We start from the raw sequence: 22147 nt of genomic DNA, 5'->3' as shown, positions 1-22147 counted from the left end.
TCCAGCAACAGGGGTTTCCAAATCCCTGCGCTCATGATAGATGCGGTCTAGGTGTTCTCACTGGAGATGTGCTTTCTCACCTACCCAAACACCAGCACACGCGTTACCAGACCTCACACTCCTGGCTGTCTACACCTGCCCCCAGGGGAGTCCAGCCTCCATCCTGATGACTCGCCCCAACCACTATACCCAAGTGCTATGCCCAGGCCTCACACCTCAAGGGCGGATTCCCAGTAAGTCCACAACTCCAGCAGGAGGGTGGGGGAGGCCCCAGCACTGTCCCAGGGCTCGGCAGGACACGCAGCCATGATGGGCATGCCAAGACCCCGGAAGAAATGCTCTCCCAGCCAGCAGCACCGCCCAGAGGGTCTCCGCGGATCCTGCCCCGGGGCAGCCCTATTAGTGTCAGCGTGCAGGCCCCTCAGGTCCTCCCTGGCCCTCCCAGGACCCCGCCCAGCGCTTACCCAGGGCGAAGCAGGGGTGGGCGGCTCCCGGGAACCGAGGGCGGGGGCAGGAGAAAGGACGTGCCGGGGCAACCCTTCCGGCCCACAACGGTTGCCACGGCGACACGGGCTACCCATCCAAGGACGGCCCCAGGGCGCCTGCAGAAGCCCCTGGGCCAGAGCGAGCGGAGGGGCGGCACTCAAGAGCACTGGGCAGAGCGAAACGTCAACAATCTTTTATTACCAAACTTGTGCAGGGTCAAAACTTTAACCCGGCTAACAGCGGAACAGGCTAGAAGTGCAGACCTAATAAAGATTGTCTCTTAAAGAATTAAAAAAAATATATATATATATATACACACACATTGGTACATTCTTTAAAAAAGCAGAATTTAACAGTGTTCAGAAAGATTTCCCCAAAGTGATTTCAGTCCATAAAAAAATGCATCTGCCAACTCAGGATATACCTATAAGAAAAGCATGTATGCTCTTAAAAAAAAAAAAAATAAACCCTTTCTTCTTCCTATTTAACTTCCACTGCTTATTCCTAGAAACAACTTAAGAGTAACAGCATAAACAAGACCCGGCTCACTTCTGCCTCAGCTTGTCTGAAGGCGCACACCAAGGGTCATCGCTTAGGAATTTTCACCTCCACTACAATCAGGGAATTGACCCGTACTTTGGGGAACTTGCAAACCATCCTCATGCGTCCTTCAAGGAGGGGTCTCAGGGCTGTTACCATCAAAGGGGCAGTGTACCTGGCCCAGACTGGAATGCTGGGCTGGGCTGGGCAAAGGGGGGCTCTTTCTAAATAAAAATCCCAATACCTAATAACCTGAAGTCTAACCAATGAAAAACAAGCAGCAGTGGGCCATACCCAGAAGGTGCTTCTCTCTTCCCACTTTAACCATACAGGTAAAGGGGAGGACAGTCTAGAGTATTTGACCTCATCTCTCTTCCAAGAACTTACTTGACAACACGTGTTGGGCCAAAGCTACGTTGAAAAGACACATTAGGTCACAGGGCCCAGCCTTTGTTGCTTCTCGCTGGATAAGCTGCCACTCCTGCGCAGCCTGGTACATCATGGCTGCTGTACTAAAACTTTCCCCTTATGCAGAATGCTTAAGAAAGCCTAGGGAAATTATTTTTTCAACCCAACTTTTTAACTGACAAATACTTCAAAAGCATCTTCTAGAAAACTACCCAGAGACCCCTCCAGTTCAGGGTCACAGATCCTTCCAGTTGATGGGAGCCTTGCCAGACTTCTGCAGCAGCTCGTTGGTTTTAGAGAAATGTCTGCATCCGAAGAAGCCTCTGTACACGGACAACGGGGAGGGATGAGCGGTCTGCAGCACGTGGTGGCGCTTCTGAAAGAGGACAAGAATGAATGAATGAAAGGTGTCATATTTGGGACTTTAAAAAAAAGGACTATGGCTTGCACTCTAAGACAGCTGTCTTACCCTAACTTCTCCCTCGCCCACTCTAAATTCTCCCACTTTTCAAAGTGCATCTACCTTCAGCATCTATACTAGAATGTCAGTGCATTTGTTCATTCATAGGGCGACTACCCGTGCTAGTGCTGATGAAAAGAGGGCTAGTCTCAGCCTGCAACTGGGTACCATCTTTTGTGGTATCTTATGATCCAGCAACTCCACTGCTAGGTATGAATTTGCTAATAAATAAAGGACCCCATGATGCCCATACCTACACAAAGATGCAGGTATGAGGTTCACTGCAGCACTGCTTACGTCAGCTAAAACCTAATGTATGTCTGTGTCGCACAACTAAGATCTTTCTAAAGCTCTTACGATGGAACACCACGGGGCTACAAGAACCAGGTCAGGCTATGTATGCTGAGTTTGGAGGAAGACCTCCAAAATACATCAAGGGGTAAAAAAAAAAAAAAGAGAAGTGATAGTTGCCCTAAAAATGGAGGGTGGAGGTTGAAATACCCGAGACACTATTTTAGTAGTTCCTTTAGGGGAAATAGTAGAAAGCATCTACTTTCTATTTTGTGCCTTTCTTTAAGAAACAAAAATGGAGTATTTTGTCCAAATTGTTGGGGCTCAGGGTGCAACTCTTGACTGGAACAGGGCCCATCCTAGAGCCCCTGGCCACTGTCCAGCTCACACGCTCCCCGGAAACCCTCCCGGGGCTTAGCAAGGGCTGGTAAAGGGGTGAGCAGCTCCACTGGAGCAAGGGGGCCTTGAGCGCTCTCACCACAAAATGTCAACTGTAGTTAAACTAAGCAAAGGAGGAAGATTATCCCCATCATTCTTTTCTGTACTTAAACAAAAGCCACCTGACAAGTAATTGTTTTCAAAATATCACTGCCTTTAAGTACCTCGATCCAGGAGGGGCCATAATTAAAGCCAAGCAGCTTACTGTGGTTACGAGCACAAAGCCAGGAGCCAGCTGCTGGGGGTCAAGTCCTGGTTCTGCTGCATAGTTTCAGCTATGGGGAAGTCACCAAATGTCTAAACTGCATCTCATTCTTCATCTGTAAACTGGTTAGAACAGCGCTTAGCTTATGAAATCAAGAACAAAAAGACAGACCATGTGTACAGAGTATTAGAAGTGATGCAGGTCAAGCACCATTGGCATGCAGTGCAGGCCCCTGAAAATACTAGAGGTGCTTAGCTCTGAAGGACGAGCTGGCCTCTGGGGAAGGAAAAGCCCTCCACCTTCTGGACAGAGGAAGCAGGACGTTCAATGGGACAGACAAGAGTCGGGTCAGTCCAGTTAGCCTAGAGTTCAAAGCGGAGAGAAGGGAGCTGTGGCTGAGGGGTGGACTATGATGAAGTTTAATTTATGAATGAGGCACAGTAAGAGATTAACAATAACTAATAATAAAATAGAACATTTAAAATTATATACTCACATAAAAATGTGAATGTGCTCTGTCATAGTATCTTATTGAGCTGAACTCACTGTTCTTGCTATGATGTGAGGTGATAAAATGCCCTTGTAATGAGATGAAACGAGGTACATGGATGACACAAGTTCCTTTGGTGTCAGTGACCTGCTGTAACCCTCTGGTCTGGGAGCAGATGACCCTCCTCCTGAGGTGCCATGAGAAGGCCAGTTAAAGCCTAACACTCCATCTCAGTGCCTGTGTCCTTCACCTCACTTCATCTCATGACGTAGGCGTTTTATCATCTCATGCCATCACAAGAATCTTTATAAAGAAAGAAGCCTTTTAATTGACTTACACACTCTTGCTATTTGCTTTTCTATGCATAAAAAGACACTGGCCTGAGACATCACTATAAGCCAGTGCTCATCTAAGTCCAGGAGCAACAGCAGATAGGACCCAACTGGGAGACTTCTTACAACACAACTTGGTATCTTTTTCTATTTTTTAATCATGTGCATCAAAAATCTTAAAAACGACCCTGAACTACAAAATAAAGGCCAATTCCCTTTAAAAGAAAACGGAGATAGGTGACCTACGAGTAGAGTCGGCAGACTCAGACTCCACGCCTGGCTTAGAATCCGAGCACACTCCCCTGTGGGCTACGCAGGGCTCTCACCCTGGGCCCAGCCAGGGGAGAGGGCTGAAGCTCCAGGGCAGGCTCTAACCTTGGCTCCCCGAATTCCTGGCAACTTGGGGCAAGTGACTTAGTCTCTGAGCCCCAGTGCACAGTGGGCACAGAGTATGCCTATCCTCTTAGCCTCTGTGAGAGTATTAGGCAAGATCCTGCGTCAAAAGTGCTTGATTAGATGCCTGACAAGGGGAAGGGGACAGTGTATCTGCACATTTTTGGTCCACCAGTTACCTCCTGCTGATACACGACAAAGTACTGTTGGGTGACCTCAGTTACTCCCCTTATTTCGCTTAAATGTTTACAACCTCTCCCCCACCTCCACTTCTAGATTCGGTGTCTCTCCAGCAGCTCCAGCTGAACACTCGCTCTTGACTCCCCTCTCCCTCCAGCCCCCACCTCTCTTCCTCCGTTACCCCATTCTCCACTGGACCGCCGTCATGTCCAGTTATCCTGGAGAAGCAACACAGGCTCACCCCAGCGTGGCAGCAGTGCGGCTGGCTGTGAGCAGCAGCAGGGCTGGGATGTTTTTAGGAGGCAAGGCGATAGGACTTACTGACTGGACTTAAAGGCAGGAGGTAAAGGACAGGATGCAAAGATGACTTCCAGTTTGCCACCACAGCAACCAGGTATGCAGGTGCTGCCCTAAGTAAATGGCAGAGAAGGACCTCAAGAGAAGGATGCAGGAGGGTCATGTGGGGGTAGTGTCGGGTACTGGCTTAATGATTATCACCAACAGCATTCTCATGGCGGGGGGCGGGGGTGTTACACTCGCGATGAAGTGATGAAGTTTCTTGGTGTTTTCTATATACTCTCAAACTTCATGAAGCCAAGAAAGTTACCCTATTCGTCATTTATGACATGATTTGTTAAATGAATGGTACCCAGGAGCTGTGTATCTTCCTATGTATGTGGCAAGTTGATGCCTATATTACAACGTATTTAAACCACAAGCTGGCCAGTTGCTTTTCTCATCCTCACCTAAATTTGTCTGAATTTTGCTCAGTTTTCAATGGGAATCCCCATGCTAATAACAGACTTATGGCAAAATAAATGCTACCTTGTGACATGGATTCTCCAGAACCACAGAGCAAGGACTGGTATAAACTGGTCTGAAGTGTTAAAAAAAAAAAAAAAAAATCCTACCCTATCAATGGCACTGCCCTTCTTCTGAGCATAAGAGCCCCAGAGCAAGAAGACGAGGCCATCTGAGTTCTGATTCAGCCAGGACACAACTGCATCGGTGAACTGCTCCCAGCCTCTCTCCTTGTGAGAATTGGCCTGATGCGCACGGACAGTAAGCACAGCATTGAGGAGGAGAACGCCTGCGAACACACAGAAGAGAGGGGTTGAAGGTGGGCTGGAAGGGTCAGCTAACACCCAACGGGCTCACCCCAAGGTGAAACCATTCATTCCCAGGATGCAATACACTGCAGCTATCTGAAATCAGGTCATAACAACAGCATTACGACATGATGGGTGGGTACAGACAGGGCCAAGTTGAGGGCATTTTACTCTCTCATGTGCCTGTGCACTTTCTACATCAGAGTTTATAACCGTGAACGTGCGTTCTAGCAGTCATCAGAAAGATTGTTTTAAAAAAAATATCCTAAATGATAATGAATAACCCCAGGCCAAAATGTTTCACTGAAACAAAAATCTGCCTGCAAGAAACCAAAGAATAATACTCTTTCCTTACTCTGGTTATAATTCATTTGTTAAGAAAGGAAAAAAAAAAAAAATGAAGTCCTGCAGATAAGTATTAAACACATGAACTAAGGCCTGTGTGTCGAAATAAGGCCAACTTCTGAGTGGTCAGTTAGGTTAAGTGGATAAACTTAAAATACTAGTACCAAGGAACAAGCTTTTCTCTTTCAAATTATGATTAAAACATGAGAGATAACACTGGCTGAAGGATAAAATTTTTGACTTATATAAATGTAGCCATTTTATCAGCACTCTCTACTTCTTCACGGCTGTCTTCTACAAACAGAAGTAAGCAGGACCAAAAAGAGATTGTTGAAATCCACCAAAACATATCCAGCAGTGGATATGTTACCTTGTTTGGCCCATCCAGACAAATCTCCATGGCCAGGATGAGCAAAGCCATCTATGTCTGTACACAGCTCTTTATAAATGTTTTCCAAACTGAAAGCAAGCCAGAAAAAGAACAAAAAAGACGTGTGAGCACAATTCTGAAAGTTCAATATATGGCCCGGAAAGCCAGCCCTTGATGAGCATGTTGAGACAAACACCAGTGATTAAGGAGCAAACACCATCATTCCTCCTGACAGAAATCCTGGTTGAGACGTTTACTTTGGGCTGTGCGTGCACCAAGAACAGCACTTTGGAAAACCTCAGTAAACCAGCCCAGAAGTTACAAGCCCCTCCTAAATGATGCTAGGTCACAGTTGTATGTATTTTATGTATTATATTTACATATACAATATGTAAAATCCTCTAAAGCAGTGGTCTTAACCAGGGTTTTTTTTTGTCCCCCCTCCCCCCAGGGGACTTCTGGCAACATCTGAAGAGGTTTTTCCTGGTCACAACTAGGGGGGCAGTGCTGCTGGCATCTAGTGAAGATAGAGGCCAGGAGTGTTGCTAAAGCCTACGATGCACAGGGCGGCTCTTCGTCCCCCACAAAGACCCCGCCCCAAATGTCAACAGTGCCAAGACTGAAAAATCCTGGCTCCAAAGGCTAGTAAAAGACCCCCTAACAGGCATGCCTGTAATTTGCAAAGTACACATCTAAAAGTAATCACCATTGGACCTGAGTCACCTGTAAAGCAATCGTACCTGGGTGGAGGTGGAACAGGTCTCTGGACACTAAAGCAGAGCCCATGAGCTTGACTGGGTCCATGATATGGATCCTGCCCCAGGATCACAACCTTCACCTGCGAATACCAGGTGGCAAGAAATTAAACACTGTAGCATAGACAGTTCAAACAAGCACTTGGCTGACTGATATCCATATATCCCTATATAAATATGTACCTATACAAAGTGACATAATGAGGAAAAGGGCAGCTCCCTCCTGACCCCAGGGAAAGGTCACTGGCAGCACCATTGATTTCCACTGCCAAATTTCTCTTTCACCCACCACCCTGCTGCAGCACCCCACTCCCACCTCTGACATAGCTGCTTGAAGCAAGTTGGGGTGAACTTTGTTTTTTATCCCTTTCATTTTCTAAATTACAAAACCAAACATGCCCTTTGCACAAGTACAACCATCCAGAAACATGAAGTGGCTTATTATTTCCTGGCCATTCCATCCCATTATGACTCAATCATTTTTAAGTGCCTACATAACTAGGGTTATTGTAATCATCATCCTACATTTTTGTGTTTCTTACATCATATGTCTTGGGCATCCTGAAGGATGAGAACTCAATCACTGGTGGGAAGCCAGCTTGTTTCCCAATTTTTTTCACTCCATTACAAAAAATATTGCAGTAAATATCCCAGTACTTAGATCCTTACATACTTTTGCTTTTATTTCTATGGAATAGATTCAGTATAGCATAATTGCTGGTCAAAGGATAAGTGTATTTTAAGTTTTTGAAAATACACGTCAAATTGCTTTTCAATGAGTGGAAGCAATTCAAATCCCCCACCAGCAGCATACAAAGGTACCTGTTCCCCTGTATCCTATAAGGTATGAAACCAGAAGAGAATGAGGCCAGGTCAACCATGGGAGATGACTAGATGCAATGCAATGGGGAGTCATGGGATCACTGTCACAGGCGGTGCTAAAATACAGCAAGTCCTTTCCATCCAGTACCTGTCCACTCTTCTTCATTCTCATGCTTCTGCCCATGCTGATCCTTCTTTGATCTTCTACCATAGTAATATACACTATAACCTTCAAAGTCCAGCTTCAGGCATTCCCACGATCAGCTTTCATGACCTCTCCGCTCTTCCCACTGGTGGTCACAGCACCCTCAGCTTATTATCCCTAGCTAAGTAACCTGTCCCAGTACAGAAGCTTTTGGCTCTGGTCCTAGATAAGGGGTGACCTTGGGGCAGCCACTCTACCTCCCTGACCCTCCATACCTTCATCTGCACACACGCCTACTGGGCCATCTGATACATGCTTTTCTTTTTCTTACCTATTTATAATGATTGCTGGTATTCAAACAGGACACACCATTCAAACAAGGCATAAACTAGTACTGAGGAACAAGGAGCGATATTCAAAGTACTTGTTCAAAGACAAAAAATTTCACAAAGTTTGTTATTAGGTATTGGCATTAGGTGTGGCCACCTTATCAAGATAGCTTATTCACCTATTCCACTTCTATTTGACTTAACATGTATTTATCAAATGGCAGGATTCCAGCCCTTAGCTTACAAAGTGGGGGAGGGAAAAAGCATAAGAACACAATATAAAGCCTCCAGTTTAAGCAGATACTAAATGAACCGGAGGTGTTTAGAGGGAAATCAGATCACAAAGGTGGTAAGCAACAGGTTGAAGAAGGTATCACAAAGGGTCTAGTTGGTTTTCAAAAGACAGAAGTGAAGAGAGGGTTGCCACACTTCCAATTCTCAAGCAGGAGAATGGGAGGTGGGGGTGAGGCTTGGAAGTAGGACACGGCCAATGCATGTTCAGCTCTCCTAGTTCATATAATGTGAAGCCACAAACAAGCTTCTGAATAGCAGACTCAAGTGACCAGTCACCAGCTATTGTGTAAAATAAACAAAAGCAAAGTGATTTGCTAACAGGACACAAAACTGTTCAGGCCAAAGAGCTCAAATACATTAACAAAACACAGTGTGATCAGACAGAATACTAAGCAGCACATCAAGGTGGAGTCCATTATAACCAGCAGAAAAAGATCAACTGTCCCATGCCTCAGTTTCCCTATCATCATCACAGTAACACAAAACACTGGCATGGCGTTGGTTTCAGGATTAAAATACAAGAAATCAGAGCATGTAAACCCAAGGTCTACATACAACAGAACATGCTGAAGTTAAAAAATATATATAGGCTAAAATATAGCCAACCACACCTCACAATTTCAGTATTTTATTTGCTACTGACTTATGGACAGTAGCTAACTCCAGTGTACCTGAGAAATATTATTTGATGCCCAGTCCTCTTGTATTAAAAGTCGTCAACAACTTGTACTTACATCTCTTATGTCACACATTTGGGTCCATGTGAAGACTTGGTGTGGGGGTGGATAAACAGTATAATGTTTTCTTTCTTCTGCAACGAATCCCATCAGCTAATTTAAATAAATTTAGGTTTAATCAGATTGGCACTGGAAAAGGTAAGAACTCGGTGTTTCCAACGTAACTGAAGCATTATCTAGCTCTTTGCCAAGATTTATATCCAAATCCTTTCATAAAAGTAACAAAGAAAAACCGAACCTGACCCCCATTTAAGTTGCTCCGCTCTTTCAAAACCCTTTTCCTTTCCTGTAGCTGGGTAAAGCTGATTGGTCTGGCTGCTTGGATTTCTTTTGGTGCCAACCACTCCCTCTTTTTTTTATTTTATTTTAAAGACCCAACCAGGTTTCATTCAGTTCGGTTTGTGGTTTTGCCCTGCCCCTATTTCCTAGAGTCCGGACTATAAAAATAAAGAGATGCCACGGTATCATTTTACAGTCTCTTAAAAACCTTAATAGAAATGTGCGGATTCACAGCTTTACTTTTATCCTCGTAGCTTGAAAAAAAAAAAAACGTTGAAGGGGGGGAAAGAGGAGCCTACGAAACCAGTTTCCTATATAGTGGGTGGGGCCTGCTACACAAACAAGACAAAGAGCGCCAAGTCTTCACGCTTACCTTTATAAAGTACGGCTTTCTGAACTCTACGCTGAGGTGCTTCTTCCAGCTCTCACCGAAACCCACCGGCACGTTGCGCGCAGCGAGTCTGAGCAGGGCGGCAGCCTTGTTCCTCTGGATGCGGATTAACTGCTCGGGGCTCAGCGGCGAGGAGGGCGGCGTGGAGGAGTCCTCCTCCGGCCCGGCCCGGGCCTTCTTGGCAGGGCTGGCCTGCAAGTGGTCCCCGCAGAGGCGGGTCACGAGCTGCAGAGGGCCTCTCCCGGGCGCCCGCAGCTTCCGCCCCCAACCCAACGGCCCACAGCGGGAGACGCCCATCCTTGGGGCTTCAGCAGAACCCGGCAAGTCGGAGCAAAACTGGACTCTGGGAACACAGTCCGGAACTAGCAGGCCGCTGCCCCAAAATTCCAGTTTTGTGGGAGGCTGTGCGCAGGGTTCGCGGCGTCTCCAGAAGGGTTCGAGGTAAGAAAAGCCTTGCACCACCGCAGGGAGCGGAGTCCCGCCCCGCGGAGCCTGCTGGGCCCACCACTTGCGTCCCCACGCGTCCTTTTCGCGGCAAAAACCCTCCCCCCGAGGGCCCGCCCTCCCCCTCCTCTGATTGGACGGCCTGCCGAGCAGGGAGGGCCCCTCGCCCCTGATTGGCACAATGGGCTCCTAAGCTCGTCCCCATTGGCAGGCCCCAAGGCATGGCCGCCGAAGAGCACCTCGGCGGCTGTTTTGAACACGTGGAAGCTGTTTGGAACACGGGGACTCATTTTACCCGGCCAGCGGCGCAAATGAGTCCCTTGGTCGCACGGGGCCCGCCGCCCTCCTCCCTCTCCCTTCCCCGTCTCCACCAGCGGCCCCCGCCGCGCCTCACCGCCTCATCCCTGCTCTCCTCAGCTACCGCCGCCACGCCGGTCCCCGCGTCGGCCGGCTGGGGGCTGCAGGCACGTCGCTTCCTGGCTGGGCTCGGGGAGAAGAAGGAGTAGAGTGTCTTCTGGCCGATCATCCCGGAGCCGAGGAGGAAGCAAACACGCGCCGCCCGGGGACCCACGAGGCTGGCGCTAGCAGAGGCGGTTTACAATTGGCGCCAAGCGGCCCGCGCATGCTCCGACGATGGGGGACGTGGGGCTGGGCAGGGGGCGGCGGAGAGCCTAGTGCGCATGTGCAGGAGGGGGCTGCTGCGCGACAAGCGAGGTGGGGCTTACTGTACAGTGGCCGAGGGCAAGGCCATGGTTGGGTTCACATTTATTTGTTCTTTCATTCATTGTATTCACTCATTTACCTCTGCCTTAGGGAAGTCTCTCCACCTCTCCGCCATTGGGAAGAAGTACCTGGCCCGCAGGGTATGAATTTAGCATTAAAATAGTATTCGGTTTGCTCATAGATACACGATCTCAGCCAATTTTTATAACCTATTTTACCGACTGCAAACTATGGCCAAGAGAGGACCAACATTTTGCATAACCTGTGTGGTTTCAAGTAGTCTGAGGTTGTGAAAGTTAAACTTGAAACTAGTCATCTTCTCAAAGGCACCACCAGTACCCCTAGGAACACCTGGGATTCTTCTCTCCCTCCCTCATCACATCCAAACCATCAACAGGTCCCCTTGGATCCGTCGGCAAAATAAACCCCAAATTCGACTGCAGCTCTTCATCTCCTGACTACAGTCCCAGCTGGTCTCCCCTTTCCTACCCAAGTGGTCCTTTTGAAACGCGAATTACATTATGACAATCCCCAGGTTAATAATCCTCTTCTAGTTTCCAAATAGACTTAGAACAGAACTTCCCCTTCTTACCCTGCTGGCAAGGTTGCTTCCCTCTCTGACAAAAGCCCCTTCTACTGTGCCATGACTGAAGCTGGCTTTTAGCATATCCACTGGCATATCCAGCTGGTGCCTAGTGTGGCCTTTACACCCTTGCACATGCTGTACCCCTGCCTGGAAAGCTTCAGATCTCAGCTCAGGACCTTTGCTCTGAAAGGCCGCCTCCTGACTTACCTTCTAGCTTGTTACTCTATTGATAGCTTGTGTGCTAAGATGACTGTGTTTATTCTTTCCTTGTTATTTTCTGTCTCCATCTCCAAAATGTGACCTGGGTGAGGGCAAGGACCTTGTCCTTAACTGCTTTTGTGTTCCAGCGCTTAGGACTGGGAGCTTGCTGTGAAAGGAGAGCAGCTCATAATTTAAAATCATTTGCCCTTATAGCCACTTTGAAAAGCAGTGCAGCAGTTTTGTATAGTGAAACATTTACCATGTGCCCCAGCAAGCCCACTTCTAGATGTATTCACCCCAGTGAAATTAAGACATGTTCACAAAAGCTTATGCATGAATCTATATAGTAACTTTATTTGTAATTGCTCCAAGCTGGAACACAACCCATATGTCCCCCAATAGGCAGGTGGGTATGTTGCCGGGCAGTTGCATCTGGAAGGTCTCTCCCTGTGCACTAGGTAAACTTTTGGGCAGGGGCAAGTTCTTGACTCTGAACGAGACTTTCTTGAGCAGGTTGGAAGAGTGTATGTAAAGAAGGAATTCATTAGAGCAAGAGAAGTAATGAATGGCAGTGGCCTTGCAGGCAGCTGAGAGCATGAAAGTGCAGCGGGAGCTTGCTGAACTTCTTGGCATAGGGCAATCTCCCTCGCCAGCTCCTGAAGCCAGAGTCACCCGGTGTCCCATGTCCGCTTGGATTTTTGGATTTGCACAGTGTGGGGGCTAGCCTCTACCACCCCAGGACTTGGGGGAGCCATGGGGCACAGGATGAAGTGAGATTATGTTCCGAGAACTTCCCAAAGGCAAAGAAAAGAGATTTTCAGGTAGGCTTTTAAGGAACATGATCGCAAAGCTGCAGTCCTGTTCAGGACATCCAGGTGACAGGAACTTGCAAGCTCCAGATCAGAGCTCTCAGCAGCCTCTCCCTATTTATCTGAAGTAGAACAGAGTGACACTCAGAGAAGGGCGAGTGTGGGCAACCTCAGAGAGGAAGTGTGCCTAAGGGTTTGGGGTCTTGAGTTTTCTAGGTTCTTAAGGATTTTTCAGGAATGTGACAAAGGGCCAAGGGGTGTAGACTTGTTAAGTGGTCTCAAGATCCTTACCTCTGGTGAGAGACATCATGTCTCCTCTATTGGCTAAATTGGCTAATTTGGCTAAATAAATGTATTGATCCGGTACCTTCTCAGGATAGTGACTTCTCTCTGGGTGTACTATCAGTTAAGACTGCTTTGCTTTAAGGTGGGTTATTGTCTGTTTATACTAAAGAATACATTAGGAATCTCAACTCCCTGGGTTTTAAGATGGACTCTTAGCCTTAAGATGGACTCTTTCCTGCTTTTACTGTATCTCGGCTTTTTTGGGGAAACTAATCATGATGCTTGTCTCCTGTCTCTGCCCTCCAACAGGTAAGCAAACTGTGGGCTATCAGTTCAATGGAACATTGCTCAGCAGTAAAGAGGAATAAAGTGATACAAATACATCTAAAAGCATTATGCAAAGTGAAAGCCAGACACAAAGGCTATATATTTTATGATTTCATTTGTAAGAAATTATGAAAAAGAATTTCTGTAGGGACAGAATACACATCAGTGGTTGCCAGGTGCCAGCTGGGTGGGGGTGGGAAATTGATAACTAAGAGGCTTGGGGGGATTTTGTGGGGCCGTAGAACTGTTCTAGATCTTGACTGTGACTGGTGGTTGTTCTTATGGGTTGAGTTCATTCTTGTTGGCCTTTGTCCCCAGTAGAACAAAGAGCTGAAAGGCAGGGACACAGCAGCAGACCAGAAGGATGGTAGATAAAGGCACTGAACCTTTAGGGGAGGATCTGTTTATCACCACCTAGCTGGGAGGCACTTTCTTTGATTGACAAGGAGACCATTTGATTGACAGCTCTAGTTCTACACCCATTCCTCTTGGTGTGGTCTTTTCTCAGACCCCGGGTGGGGGTGGGGAGATAATGCAAAATCACAACTTTAATGAGATTATGAAGTGTAGTTTGGGTGGTTCTGTTTAGTTCGATTGCACCTGAATTGGGGCCTGGTTGGGACTGGTTTGGTCTGGTCCCGATAGGCAAGAAGTTATCTCCCAGAAAGGCCTTTGTTGTCTTCACAAGGGACCCCCTACCTGGGCAGAGTTCGGGCAGGTTTTTTTTCCATGCACCTTATCTTCCCCTTACCCTGCTGCTCAGGTCTATCTTTCTACCTAACAATCCTCCTCAAGCAGGTGGGACCCAATTCTGTGGGCACTGGGGCGATGACCACTCTAGCCGCTTCCTGCTGAAGGAGGGGTGGTGCACATGAACTGGGTCCCAATGCTTGCTGTCAGTTGCGGTTTGGGGTTTATGACTGGCTGGTTGAGGCCTGTGGGGCCCAGGATCTGGACATTATGCCCAGATTAAGGTTCTAGTGGATCTAGAGGTTCCATACAGATGGTGGGTAAGGAGGTCTGAACTGGCTGGTATCTTGAATCATTTGCAGATGGTTGAGTCTGAAGCCGGGAAGAGAGAAATCAAATAAAGAGGTGAAGTAATGGAGGTCCAGCAGCAGGGGCTACAACAAATAAAAACGGAAATGCCAAGGGTGAAGGAGAGACGTTAGGCTCCAGCTTGTGGCCTCCTTGTCCAACCTTTGAATCTTATCCGTGGAGTCTAGGACCCTCTGGATGTCTCCTTGTGCTTGGCCTGATGGTGTAGAAACATCATTCTTCCCTTAGATATAGGAAGGTTCCTTTCCCACTCGCAGTGAAGAGGTCTAATGCTCTGCAGTTTGAAGAGCCACCAGCAACTGTGTCTAGATGGTTCCAAAGCCCTGTCCTGGCAGCAGCTGTTTGGTGGACATTCTATTTCCTGGAATAATTGGGATTGAATCCCTAGGGAGGAGCCTCCAGTGGCTGCCCCTGCAGTTCCCAGGAGAGCTGCGAGCCCCACTGCTGGGGGGAGAAGGGATATCACCAGGGAAGGATGTATTGGCAAGAGCTAAGGGTGTGTCTGTTACTGTAAAACCCAAATAGCAGTATCTAGTCAGACTCTTGAACTACTTTTTGGAGTTTCCTCTTAATGTCCGGTGCTGACTGGGTCAGAAATCTATCTTTCAGGATGACCCTGCGCTCCTATGAGTCCAAGTCTAGCTTGGTATGTTTACTGAACACCTCTTCAAGCCTTTCTAGAAAAGCAGCGGGTTCTCAGTGGGCTCCTGGGTCACAGCAGAGACTTTGTACAGCTGATGACCTATCTGCCAGCCTTAAGCCCAGCCTTTATGCAAATCAAATAATGGTCCTGAAACCAGCGTTGGTCAGATTACAGTCCCATCTGGGATCCTTGGAGGGACAGTATATAACCATCAGGATGGTCAGTGTAGCTTCCGGGGTCTTTTTTTTTATTACAATTTTTTTATTAAGGTATTACTGATATACACTCTTACGAAGGTTTCACATGAAAAACAATGTGGTTACTCCGGGTCTGTTTTATTAAGTTCGGTGAGAGAGAAGGACTTATGGACAAGTGGGGAGGGGGGGCGGCAATTCCCCTGCTGCCTCCACAAGGGGGCAGACCCTCTGTGGACGTAATAGTTGCTGTCCCATGGTGGGGCGGCCCTCCAGAGCAGGGGAACATCTGGGGGCACAGGGAGACCTGGAATATGGGAAGATTTGGGAGTAGCAGGGTATTTGGGTGGGGTTGACGGCCCCAGGGGGTTGCAGTCTGATGAAGGCCAGGGTAAGGGGGCAAAGTGGGACAGAGTAGAGGTTTCTCAGAGGGCACTGGCTTGTTTGGATCCCTGCCCTCTGTAGAAAGCTTAGGTTCTGGGGAGTCTCAGGGGAGGCCTGCAGGGAGTAGAGCCAGTGTTGTTAGTTTGCATTTATGGAACAGATCTCCATTCTCCAAGAGAAAGGCCTGGACATAGGGGACCTCTGGCTATTTACCATGCCATTTGCAGACTAGGTGTACTTGCAGGATGGTATTGTAATTTAGGTTCCCTTCTGGGGGTCAAGTTTCCCACTGGGGAATTTGTATTGGGATCAGGCTGTCATGCATAAATTTGAGCCTTGATCTCCTCAGGGTCTCGGGGGTCAAAACATTCCCAGTATTGAGGATGCAACCCGAGGGGCTATCGCAGGGAGTCAAGTGTTGGTTCCCCATCTAGAATGGATGTGAAGAAGGACTACTGAGTGAGAAAGCCCAGCATCCTGAGGTTGTCTGTCACTCAGTGGCCTAGTTTTCATCTGCTCTGGATGGATGTCCCCAGGCATTGTGTTTGTGACAGCTGAAATGGTACCTTTTCACTGCCATCGGTTCCCATGTATCTAGATTAGGGCAACTCACTAGATTAGGGCAAGGCTCAGGATCAAAGATGGAGATTCCAAGTGGTGCCTCTTGGACATCCCCAGGGTGGAGGGTCATGTAAAGAGTCTGGCGAACCCTAGTCTTTGAAATCTGGAGGGACAGCACCCCCAAGGGGTAACACTCCTGGCTCCAGGAAACCTCACACATTAAGCTGAAGCATTGCACTGAGTGGGTGGCCCCTGTGATTGTTTGCCCTTATCAGAAGGGGCAGGGGTGGAGCCACCGCCAATCATATGCACAGGAAATGGGAGAATAGGATTCTAGGGGAGTGATCTTCAAGGTAACTTTGGTCTTCACACCTGCTGGGTCTCTATTGTGATCAAGGTTTTGTCAGCAGCTACAGGTGCCAGGGTAAAGGAAGAAGAGGGAGGCAGCTCTCAACTGAGCCCCCAGAGTCAGCAGAACACAAAGAAGGAGGGCTCTGGCCAGGCAAGCCTCCTGGAGATCTGAGAGCCTAGTCAGGGGTCAGTACGGAGAGGCCTGAGTCAAGGTCCGGAACCGAGAGAGAGAGCATCAAACTAGTTAGGAAAGACGGTCTCCGGCTGCCTTGGGTTAAGGCAGCTGTGAGAAAAAACCTGCCTTGCTGAGGAAGAGGTTTTTGGCCCTAGACTTTGTGGCTCCCACAGACGCCTCAGGTAGGAGCAGAGGGCTCGCGATGGGAGGGCGGAGTCAAGTCAGACCTGAAAATCCCATCGCAGAGCAAACGTCTCAGTTCTCTCTAAATGGAAAACAGAGCAAACAGAGCAGGAGCGGGCGCGCCCATCTAAGCGCACAAGGAGCAAAGGGTCTTAGGATCAAGGCGGGTGAGAAGGCTCTTAGCTCCCGGGGGGCGCCCTTGGTGAAAGGGAGAAACCGCGGGCTGCTCCGGGCGACCTTCCCGAGGACGCAGTCATTACCCGCCTCCCGCAGAGGGGTTCCCGCAAGCCTCGCACCCGTGGGCACCGCCTCCGGCCGGTCTTGCGGACCTCTTACGGGCTGAGGGCATCATGAGATGGGGTCTCTGTGGGGTCGTCCCAATTAGCTGACCGATAGGTGACCCAAAAGTGAGGAGGGGAGGAAAAGAAATGCAGCGAGTAAGAGAAATCTGAGAACACAGAAAAGGAAGGGAGGGATTCCCAGAGAACAGGTAGGTGGTGAATGCCTCCGGCCAGGGCGGCGAGACACACGCGGTTCGCCGGGAGCCGCTATCCCGAGACCCGGCGCCAAATCTGTTGGGAATTGACTTCGTACTCCCCGGCCCTTGTCCCCGCAGCAACAGAGAATTGAAAGGCAGAGACACAACAGCGAAGCAGAGGGGAACTTCTAGACAGCGCCAGACTAAAGGTAGACAAAGGCAAGGAACTTTGGGGGGAGGGCTTATCACCACTTAGCTTGGAGGCACTTCCTTTGATTGACAGGGTGAGGTTATTTGATTGACAGCGCCAGTCTTCCACCCACTCCTCTGTGCCCGCTTCTTTTCCCAGACTGCACACAGAAAAGTCCGTGGCAGGTGGGCGGAGCAAAACCAGAATTTTATTTTAATGAGACTATTAGAAGGTGTGGTTTGGGAGGTTCTTAGTTTTGTTCGTTGGCGCCTGCTTACGAGACTTAATGTCTCTCCTCAGAGATAAACATCTTGGGACAACTAAACAAGTCTGCACTCCCTACCCCTTTGTCATTCCTGAAAAAAATCATTAAAAGGGAGAACCCCCAACCTTTTAGCACACACCTCTCTGAGGTCACCCATACTTTCTGTGTGTAGCCTTAAATAAAATTTAGACCTTCCAGCACCTCTTCTCTGAGGTAGCCCACACTCCCCTTTCTCTAAGTGCACCTTTTTGCCTTAAATAAACTTCTCACTGCTCAACTTCTAACGTTTTGTCTCTGTACTTTAACAGTGGTGTCTTTGTTACTTTGCTTTTTCATTCCAGTCCTCGGGATTTAAACTCAAATCTTCGCTCTCTCTGTCCTATTTCAGATAAGTAGGGAGGGGCTGCTGAGAGCTCAGATCTTGGCTTGTAAACTACCGTCGCCTGGGTGACCCAGATGGAACTGCAGCCTACAGTCCTGCTCTCTGGTAGCCTACCTGCAGGTCTCCTTTCTTTGCCCCTACGAAGTTCACAGAACCCTTGCAAGCGCTCTGCAGCTCCCCTAAAGCCTGGGCTGGTAGGGGCTCAGTTCCCACGCTGTGCAGGTCTAAGCGGACACTGGACACCAGGTGACGCTGGCTTAAGGAGTTAGCGGGGGATGTGCCCCATGCTGAGTAGCTGTTCAATGAACTTCCTTCATCATTCTGTTCTGCAACTCCCTGACACCCTTGCTTTAATGAATTCCTTCCTCACCTTGTACTCTGACTTCCCTGCGTCTCTGAACCGACTTCCTCCCAACAGAACCTGACATTTATTTGGAGCACAGAGGCATTTCTCACGCATCCTTTCATTTAATCCTCATGGTGCTCCAGTGGCATAAATTTTATGGTTCCCGCTGTACAGATAAGGCAGTTCAAGCCCAGAGAGGTTAAATGACCTGTAGGAGGCACATAGCCAGAGTGGAAGAGACAGAAAAGGGAGCCACGGGGTCAGACTGCAGAACTCGTGCTGAACTACCTGCCACAATATGTTAGTGGCTCAAGTCCCAAGTTAACCCCCAGGGAGGGAAGACACCAAACAACAGCTCCCCAAACGCAGATGATCCTCAACGCTGGCATTACTCTGGAACTGTAATGCTTGCAACGCGCCCGGAAGGCCTACAGGTGGCGCCATGAGACCGCCCGCTACCCTGTTTTGCAAATTGGCCTGCATTTCCTAGCTTGCAACAGGGACCTACCCGGAAGCAGTGCTGCGATCGGGGGTGAGTGTTCTCTTTCCTGCCAGTCTCTTATAACGTTGTTACAGGATCGGAGCTTCGCTAGTGCCATCATAGATTTTAATGAGAATACTCGCTGTCTCGACCCCATGCACGTTCGTGTTTTCCATCAGAATTTGGCGTGTGTGTATAACCACGTTTAACTGGTTTACATTTAAATTCTGAATCCTATCCATTTCAGGATCACTATACTTATTTTAATACAAGCATAGGAAGGCTGGTTATAGGTGAAGTGGATAGAGCCACTGCTTTTATGAGTGACTTCGGGCAAATCCTTCCCCTTCTCCCGGTATCAGTTTTCCTACCAGTAAAATGACGGTTTGGATTGTACTTTCCAATTTTTTCGGTGGCATGTGCATTCCTGGGAAGGGAAGGGCGGGTCTCTTAAAAAATTCAGGGGTTTGCTGGTGCAGGGCAAGTATTTGGGTTTTTGCAAGCTAGCCAGCCGGTTCTGGTGCATAGCCAGGCTCCCCCCACCCCACCCCTGAACTCCCACCCCACCCGGCCCCCCAGATCATCCCAAGGAACCCTTCCATTTTCTTTTCCTCTACTTCCTTTCTAGGACATGGTGTTAAACTTTAAAATAAACTTAAAAACACTGAGGAGGAATACTGCTGTGGGACCTTTCTGCACCAAGCAAGTTTTTGCATCTGGGACAGAGCCTGTGCAAGCCCTCTCGACCCAGTAATTGGCAGCCAGGTCTTTGCTTTGTGGAGACAAGATGGACAGATTCCTGGTGAAGGGAGCTTGCGGGGGCCTTTGGAGAATGAAAGAGCAGGAGAATTCTGGAGAAGGCCCTGCAGAGTTGGGAGGAGATGAGGAAAGCAGCAGGAAACGGCCCAGGAGAGAAACCCCAGGGACTGGGAATGGAACTGACTTAGCAGGCCCCAGCTGGCGGCGCATTCGAGCTGAGGGTCTGGACTGCGATTACACAGTCCTGTTTGGCAAAGCTGAAGCAGACAGGATTTTCCAAGAGTTAGAGCAAGAAGTGGAATATTTTACAGGTAAGCCTAGGATGGAGGGGTGTGGGTTGAAGGCTTGGTTGACAAAACTAGTGGTCTGTGTTTTGCAGAAATCTGAAATCAGGAGCCATTAATTATTGATGAGTCCATTAACTCAGTCAACACTTATTCTCTGGGCATCTCTGGGCCAAGCATCTTGATAGACACTTGGGATACAAATTTGGGAAAAAACAGGATTGCTGTGCTTGGCCTGCCAGGCAGCTGGCGGGTGAGAGTGAATTGCTACCTGACTACTGATTGCATCATCTGGGAAGATTAGAAAACTACTAGGTTCTACCAAAGGCCAGTTGAATCAGAATAGCTAGGGATACAGCCTGGGCCGTCAGTGTTTGAGGAAAGCTCCCAGGGGATTCTAGTGTGCAGCCTGGGCTGGGAAGCCCTGGTCCAGCAGGAGAGATGGCAGATAGCCAGGTAGTTCCTGTGCAGAGGGGTTCTCAGCGTCTCCTGGAGGACTTGCTCCTTTTCGATCCTGAATACTGAGGAAGCAGGTGTGGAGAACTCACCTGCCTGGTTTTCTGAGCTGCTGTGTTTCATCTGCACAGGTGCACTGGCCAGGGTCCAGGTGTTTGGGAAGTGGCACAGTGTGCCCAGGAAACAGGCGACATATGGCGACGCTGGGCTGACCTACACGTTCTCAGGCCTTACTCTGTCTCCAAAGCCCTGGGTCCCAGTTCTAGAGCACGTCCGGGACTGCGTTTCTTTGGTGACTGGAAAGACCTTCAACTTTGTGCTTGTCAACAGGTGACCGTTTTGTTTTGTTTTGTATTTTTGGCCACTGGACTGAATTTAATAACTCTTACCTCTTGTAGGAGGAAGAGGTTAGGGTTCCACCATATTTTACCCATTTGTACAACAAAGAGTTCTTCGGTGTGCCAGGGATGTAATATACATGAGCATTCACTCTTGGAGCTCATGTGCATGGGGGGTGAGGGCTGATTGACCGATGAGCAGTTGAACAAGACAATTTCAGATGTAGACGAGCATCTTGAAGGAAATTAAACAGGCTGAGCTGACTAAGAATGGCTGGAAGGGAGGGGTCTGGGTTTCTCAACAACAGCACTATTGATGGCTTCAGCCAGATAATTCTGGCATGGTGGGATGTGAAGCATATCTCTGCCTGGCCTCCCCACTCTAAAAGCCAGTAGCACCCCCTCCCCCAGTCACAGCAATCAGAATGTCTCCAGATATTGCCTGCTCTTCTTGGGGGGTCAGATCACCCTGGTTAACAACTCTGGGTTTAGGGGAAGGTGGTTAGAGGAGAAGCCCATAGCTATGGAGAAAGAGCTCGGGCCACACAGACATGGGGAGGAAGAGCAGAGGGGGCATGGACTATCTATGGAGCAGAAACCCCGATATTGCCAGAAAGCAATGAATGAGAGAGAAGGGTATGGCATGAGCTCAGACCAGAACCTGCAGGAAATATGGATTTTATTCTAAATGGAGGGAGAAACCATTTTATATGATATAAGTTTAATATATGAACCAGAACTAGAAAATGTGTTTTTGGCTTGTATGGGTGTTAGGTTTTCAAGGATCAAATAGGACTTGATAACAAAGTGAAAATGGTTTGGTTCAGGCTTAGCTCATGTGTAGAACTGGAAAAGGGCCTCTAGCAGGGACACTCACAGCACCTTCCAGACTGTAAGAAAATGACGATTCTGCAGTGTTGGTGCATTTCAGCAGAGGGCTGTTTTCTAAACCATGCTGTTCTCACTGCAGGTACAAAGATGGCTGTGACCACATTGGTGAGCATCGTGATGATGAAAGAGAACTGGCTCCGGGCAGCCCCATTGCCTCTGTCTCCTTCGGGGCCTGCAGAGATTTCTTCTTCCGGCATAAGGATTCTCGAGGGGGAAACCCCTCCAGGAGGGTGGAGGTGGTCAGGCTTCAGCTGGCCCACGGAAGTTTACTTATGATGAACCCCCCGACCAACACTCACTGGTACCACAGTCTCCCTGTCCGAAAGAAGATTCTGGCTCCGCGGGTCAATCTGACGTTCCGTAAAATTCTGCCTACTAAGAAGTAAAAACATGTTTCACACTGTGTATTTCTCTCCTTCCCTCTCTACTCCCAAGAGGGAGCTGGGCTTCCTTTTACCAACAGGGAACAGAGAAAAGGTTTAACCCAAGAATAGAGCTTATAACGTAACAATGCAGAATTCAGAAAGAGAACGTTTGTATCCAATTAGTAAAT

General features: G+C 48.4%; 2 protein-coding genes across 4 annotated transcripts; one reads left to right on the top strand and one right to left on the bottom strand.

Moving 5' to 3' along the window:
- Positions 1 to 667: 667 nt before the first annotated feature.
- On the bottom strand, positions 668 to 11435 carry UNG (uracil DNA glycosylase). The gene is made up of 7 exons (XM_037004328.2): positions 10638 to 11435; positions 9782 to 9991; positions 9127 to 9222; positions 6788 to 6885; positions 6048 to 6136; positions 5135 to 5313; positions 668 to 1810 (listed from the first exon to the last, which is right to left on the bottom strand). Exons 1-7 carry the CDS (start codon positions 10767 to 10769, stop codon positions 1670 to 1672), a joined length of 945 nt encoding a protein of 314 aa, XP_036860223.1. The 5' UTR covers positions 10770 to 11435; the 3' UTR covers positions 668 to 1669.
- Positions 10118 to 21999, top strand: ALKBH2 (alkB homolog 2, alpha-ketoglutarate dependent dioxygenase). 3 transcript variants are annotated; one of them, XM_037004334.2, is made up of 4 exons: positions 10118 to 10240; positions 19495 to 19936; positions 20497 to 20695; positions 21674 to 21999. In XM_037004334.2, the coding sequence occupies exons 2-4, from the start codon at positions 19654 to 19656 to the stop codon at positions 21978 to 21980; spliced, it is 789 nt and encodes a 262-aa protein (XP_036860229.1). In that variant the 5' UTR covers positions 10118 to 10240; positions 19495 to 19653; the 3' UTR covers positions 21981 to 21999. The 3 variants fall into 3 exon arrangements, with proteins under 3 accessions (XP_036860229.1, XP_036860227.1, XP_036860228.1); XM_037004332.2 differs by lacking the exon at positions 10118 to 10240 and adding an exon at positions 15446 to 18917; XM_037004333.2 differs by lacking the exon at positions 10118 to 10240 and adding an exon at positions 18925 to 19055.
- The last annotated feature ends 148 nt before the right edge of the window (positions 22000 to 22147 follow it).

The sequence above is a fragment of the Manis javanica genome, chromosome 15 (genome assembly GCF_040802235.1).
Source record: "Manis javanica isolate MJ-LG chromosome 15, MJ_LKY, whole genome shotgun sequence".
In the NCBI taxonomy this organism is placed as follows: domain Eukaryota; kingdom Metazoa; phylum Chordata; class Mammalia; order Pholidota; family Manidae; genus Manis; species Manis javanica.
The sequence above is the reverse complement of the archived record's forward strand: the minus strand, read 5'-3'. Positions and strand labels throughout refer to the sequence as shown.